Source organism: Electrona antarctica, assembly GCF_951216825.1.
Source record: "Electrona antarctica genome assembly, chromosome: 7".
NCBI classification, from domain to species: domain Eukaryota; kingdom Metazoa; phylum Chordata; class Actinopteri; order Myctophiformes; family Myctophidae; genus Electrona; species Electrona antarctica.
Genome location: NC_136812.1, coordinates 1,485,471 through 1,491,551, shown reverse-complemented (window position 1 = coordinate 1,491,551; position 6,081 = coordinate 1,485,471). Strand labels below are relative to the sequence as shown.

General features: G+C 40.8%; 1 protein-coding gene across 1 annotated transcript in view; it reads left to right on the top strand.

Moving 5' to 3' along the window:
- The window catches only part of LOC306927323 (excitatory amino acid transporter 5-like), a gene marked incomplete at both ends in the record, with an annotated part of 36,235 nt that extends 32,024 nt beyond the window's left edge, over positions 1 to 4,211 (top strand). The window contains 2 exons of the mRNA XM_079507036.1: positions 1,618 to 1,720; positions 4,017 to 4,211. Coding sequence (XP_079363162.1) covers positions 1,618 to 1,720; positions 4,017 to 4,211 — 298 coding nt within the window. The remainder of the gene's footprint in view (positions 1 to 1,617; positions 1,721 to 4,016) is intronic.
- Between the last annotated feature and the right edge of the window lie 1,870 nt (positions 4,212 to 6,081).

Here is a 6,081-nt window from a genome sequence, read left to right as displayed (position 1 = left end):
GTTGTTTACAGGGACAGGTTGTTTACAGTGATGTGTTGTGTTTACAGGGACAGGTTGTTTACAGTGATGTGTTGTGTTTACAGGGACAGGTTGTTTACAGGGACAGGTTGTTTACAGTGATGTGTTGTGTTTACAGGGACAGGTTGTTTACAGTGATGTGTTGTGTTTACAGGGACAGGTTGTTTACAGTGATGTGTTGTGTTTACAGGGACAGGTTGTTTACAGGGACAGGTTGTTTACAGGGACAGGTTGTTTACAGTGATGTGTTGTGTTTACAGGGACAGGTTGTTTACAGTGATGTGTTGTGTTTACAGGGACATGTTGTTTACAGTGATGTGTTTACAGGGACAGGTTGTTTACAGTGATGTGTTTACAGGGACAGGTTGTTTACAGTGATGTGTTGTGTTTACAGGGACAGGTTGTTTACAGTGATGTGTTGTGTTTACAGGGACAGGTTGTTTACAGTGATGTGTTGTGTTTACAGGGACAGGTTGTTTACAGTGATGTGTTGTGTTTACAGGGACAGGTTGTTTACAGGGACAGGTTGTTTACAGTGATGTGTTGTGTTTACAGGGACAGGTTGTTTACAGTGATGTGTTGTGTTTACAGGGACAGGTTGTTTACAGGGACAGGTTGTTTACAGGGACAGGTTGTTTACAGTGATGTGTTGTGTTTACAGGGACAGGTTGTTTACAGTGATGTGTTGTGTTTACAGGGACAGGTTGTTTACAGGGACATGTTGTTTACAGTGATGTGTTTACAGGGACAGGTTGTTTACAGTGATGTGTTTACAGGGACAGGTTGTTTACAGTGATGTGTTTACAGGGACAGGTTGTTTACAGTGATGTGTTGTGTTTACAGGGACAGGTTGTTTACAGTGATGTGTTTACAGGGACAGGTTGTTTACAGTGATGTGTTGTGTTTACAGGGACAGGTTGTTTACAGTGATGTGTTGTGTTTACAGGGACAGGTTGTTTACAGTGATGTGTTTACAGGGACAGGTTGTTTACAGGGACAGGTTGTTTACAGTGATGTGTTTATAGGGACAGGTTGTTTACAGTGATGTGTTGTGTTTACAGGGACAGGTTTTTTACAGTGATGTGTTGTGTTTACAGGGACAGGTTGTTTACAGGGACATGTTGTTTACAGTGATGTGTTTACAGGGACAGGTTGTTTACAGTGATGTGTTGTGTTTACAGGGACATGTTGTTTACAGTGATGTGTTTACAGGGACAGGTTGTTTACAGTGATGTGTTTACAGGGACAGGTTGTTTACAGTGATGTGTTTACAGGGACAGGTTGTTTACAGTGATGTGTTTACAGGGACAGGTTGTTTACAGTGATGTGTTTACAGGGACAGGTTGTTTACAGTGATGTGTTTACAGGGACAGGTTGTTTACAGTGATGTGTTTACAGGGACAGGTTGTTTACAGTGATGTGTTGTGTTTACAGGGACAGGTTGTTTACAGTGATGTGTTTACAGGGACAGGTTGTTTACAGTGATGTGTTTACAGGGACAGGTTGTTTACAGTGATGTGTTTATAGGGACAGGTTGTTTACAGTGATGTGTTGTGTTTACAGGGACAGGTTGTTTACAGTGATGTGTTGTGTTTACAGGGACAGGTTTCGTACCATGATCAACGTGCTGGGAGACGCGTTGGCGGCAGGAATCATCGCACATCTGTGTCGTAAAGACTTCCCCCTGGGAGACACCGGGAAGGTCAGGACACTAATGAACCCTAGCATCTACAATGGAACCTAGCATCACTATAAAACTAGCATCACTATAAACCTAGCATCACTATGAAACCTAGCATCACTATGAAACCTAGCATCACACTATGAAACCTAGCATCATTATTCAACCTAGCATCACTATTCAACCTAGAATCACTATTAAACCTAGCATCACATCTGGGTCGTAAAGACTTCCCCCTGGGAGACACAGGGAAGGTCAGGGAACTAACTACTGAAACCTAGCATTAGGGCATTAAGCGACTAGTTTACTAGTCGACTAGTAAATCCACTAGTCAACCTTGTTGGTACTAGTTGACTAGTTGATAAGAAAACAAAAAAATAAAAGTTTATTTTTTATTTTTTTATTTTTTCCCGATTTGGTAGGCCTCAAGATCAGGTAGATTATAGTTATAGTCACCATGTACACAGTTTTTCAATGTACAAAAATGTATTTCCAAAAAAAAAAGAAAAAGTTTATTTCTTTAATTTATTTTATTTTTTACATAATAGGTAGTTAAACAACTAGTCGACTAGTCGACTAGTAAACTAGGCAACTAGTCAACTAGTAAAAATGACTAGAAGTGAATGCCCTACCTAGCATCACTATTAAACCTAGCATCACTATAAACCTAGCATCACTATTAAACCTAGCATCACTATTAAACCTAGCATCACTATAAACCGCATCACTATAAACCTAGCATCACTATTAAACCTAGCATCACTATAAACCTAGCATCACTATGAAACCTAGCATCACTATAAACCTAGCATCACTATTAAACCTAGCATCACTATTAAACCTAGCATCACTATAAACCTAGCATCACTATAAACCTAGCATCACTATTAAACCTAGCATCACTATTAAACCTAGCATCACTATGAAACCTAGCATCACTATGAAACCTAGCATCACTATAAACCTAGCATCACTATTAAACCTAGCATCACTATAAACCTAGCATCACTATGAAACCTAGCATCACTATTAAACCTAGCATCACTATTAAACCTAGCATCACTATGAAACCTAGCATCACTATTAAACCTAGCATCACTATTAAACCTAGCATCACTATAAACCTAGCATCACTATAAACCTAGCATCACTATAAACCTAGCATCACTATGAAACCTAGCATCACTATTAAACCTAGCATCACTATTAAACCTAGCATCACTATTAAACCTAGCATCACTATTAAACCTAGCATCACTATTAAACCTAGCATCACTATAAACCTAGCATCACTATTAAACCTAGCATCACTATGAAACCTAGCATCACTATTAAACCTAGCATCACTATTAAACCTAGCATCACTATGAAACCTAGCATCACTATAAACCTAGCATCACTATAAACCTAGCATCACTATTAAACCTAGCATCACTATGAAACCTAGCATCACTATTAAACCTAGCATCACTATAAACCTAGCATCAGTACGGGTCGGGAGCGGTGTTATAGCGAATAGGTCAGCTAAGAGCGCCATCTAGTTTAAAATCTAAAATCACAAAAAATGCGCCATTGGCTGTGTGCGCTCTAAATAAAAGCCAGGAATGAGTTTTAATCATAATAATAATAATAATACAACTTTATTTGTATAGCACCTTTCATGACATGAAATGCAGCTCAAAGTGCTTTATTTATTACAGAGCAATGGAGAAAGAAAGAAAAGAATAGCAAGGCATAAAACATAAAAAATAATAGCAGTAATGCAATATAGTGAGGACATGAATAACACAAATTTAAAAGATCAATTAAAAGCCAGAGTGTAGAAGTGGGTCTTGAGCTGTGCTTTAAAAATGTCTACAGATGCCTGTGGAAGGTACAGTGGGAGTTCCACGCCGTCGGCCCCTAGAAGCAGAAAGCTGCTTCGCTGTGTTTTTTAGTTCCCATTTGTTTAGGCAAAGCGAGCAGGCCAGCAGTGGAAGACCTTAAGGGCGGTTTGGGGGGCGGTTTGGGACATATTTAGGCAGGCAGTCATCTAGGTAGGATTAAGGTGCAAGATTATTGAGAGCTTTATAAACGAGTAAAATCATTTTAGAATCAATCCTAAAAACAACCGGAAGCTAGTGCAGTGAAGCTAAAACTGGAGTAATATGTTCTCTCATCTTAGTTTTAGTTAAAACTCTGGCTGCTGCATTTTGGACACGTTGTAATCTTGGTAACATGATTAATGTGTGAATTAAATTCATGTTCCTGTTTGTGTGCGTGCATGTGTGTGTGTGTGTGTGTGTGTGTGTGTGTGTGTGTGTGTGTGTGTTCACAGACAAACCCGTCCTACGGCACTCAGATCCCTCACAGCCGGAACACTGATAGCTCCTCCCACTACGCCGATAGCCCCTCCCACTGTGTCAACCTGCCAATGACGGAGCTCCACCAGCACAAGCACGACTGCATGTACGAAGCCATGACGCACAATGCAGACGCACACACCATTTATTACAACATCTGTCAAGTCTGACACACACACACACACACACGCACGCACGCACGCACGCACGCACGCACGCACGCACGCACACACACACGCGCACGCACGCACGCACGCACGCACGCACGCACGCACGCACGCGCACACACACACACACACACACACACACACAGAACACACGTGGCATGCCTTAATTTTTCTATACATCTTTTATATTCCACTGTCTTGGTGACGTGCATTAACTTCTGTTTGAGGGCGTCGTTGCGTTTTCCTTCTGCTGGCGTGAATGTTTTAACCGGTTTTAATTTGTTTTAATTGAATGTTTTTAATTGTTTTAACGAGCTACGTGTGGTTATAGCCTGGAAAACCACACCACTCTGCCACAAACTAAAACATCCCTGGGCAGGTTGGTCTGGCACTTACATTTAGCTCACCCCACAGTTGTGGGTGACCAATCAGAGCCCACTTATTCAAACCAAGACTTTTTTGTGACTTTAGAATCTGTTTGTAACCCCGCCCCCTTGGAGATAAACCCTGTCCACTTGGAGATAAATCTTCCAGACTAATATCTATGCAGTGATATCAGTCTGAAGTTCCAGACTAATATAAACGCTAAACGTGTGGTTATGGATGGACAGAAATATAACGCACAAATGCAGCAAAAGTTACAGAAAGGCAATGTCGGGATTTTGTTTTCAAATCATCCCAAGTTTAACATCTTGAGAATCCAAACATTGTTTAACGATCGTGACAACAATTACAAATCCTTTATTCCTCGTCATCTGGAGACGAAGATGTTTGGTTTTCTCGAGGTGTTGAATGACGATAACTCTTAAAACAGAGGAAATTATCTCGTTATGATGTCATCACAAGTATAACAATAAATCACACCCGTGGTGAAGTGAGGGGCGCTCTTATAATCTCACAACATCAATTACAACATAATGTTTGTTTAAGCAACGGGTGCTAATGTTTGTTTTAGTCTCAACACAAACATTACATTCATCTTTATCGTCTATGAGGCGTTTTCTTAAACAAGCGTCATTGAAAAACAAACATTAAAGCTGTAGTCTATAGGAGGGGCTCAAAAATATATAACACACGTCCTTTTATATGTATTTCCATAGCTGACATCATGATACATAATTGATTCCGTTTTGAATTCAATTCTCTGTGGGGGGGGGGGGGGGGGGGGAGACTAATTGGCTTTATATTTGTCGCACCACAAAATGTCCGCCACTGCTAATACGCCCTGTAATCTGTGTCCTCCTAACAAGACATCGCGACTCAATGCTGACCTCTGCTGTTCATCTGCCAACATGTCAGCCACTCATTATTTTAAGTTAGCATCACAGCATTTGTCATGGAACCGTTTGATTTGTATATATTTGTGTTTGTGTCTTTTTTATATGAAATATAACTGTTTGAACCTGAGTGATGTGTATGTGTGTTTCTTTATTTTTATTTATAGTTGTTGTCGATCAATGTCTCGACTCTCGATGTAGTGCAGAGTGTGGAAAGAGTTGAAGGAACAGGTTGGATCGGATGATGCAAAGTGCAGATATTCACATTAATTTGCATACTATAGACACAAATAATGTCAATACATGACATTAATGGTAAATAAAATGTAAAGATGCATTTATATAACGCCTCGATCCAAGGCGCTTTACACAGATGCGTTGGTGGAGGAATTCCATGCAAGGAACCAACCTGCACATCGAGAGCGATTAGGGGTTCAGAGTAGTACCGAGACGACCCGCCCCTTTTCCAACTCGCCCTCGATTAGGGGTTCAGAGTAGTACCGAGACGACCCGCCCCTTTTCCAACTCGCCCTCGATTAGGGGTTCAGAGTGGTACCGAGACGACCCGCCCCTTTTCCAACTCGCCCTCGATTAGG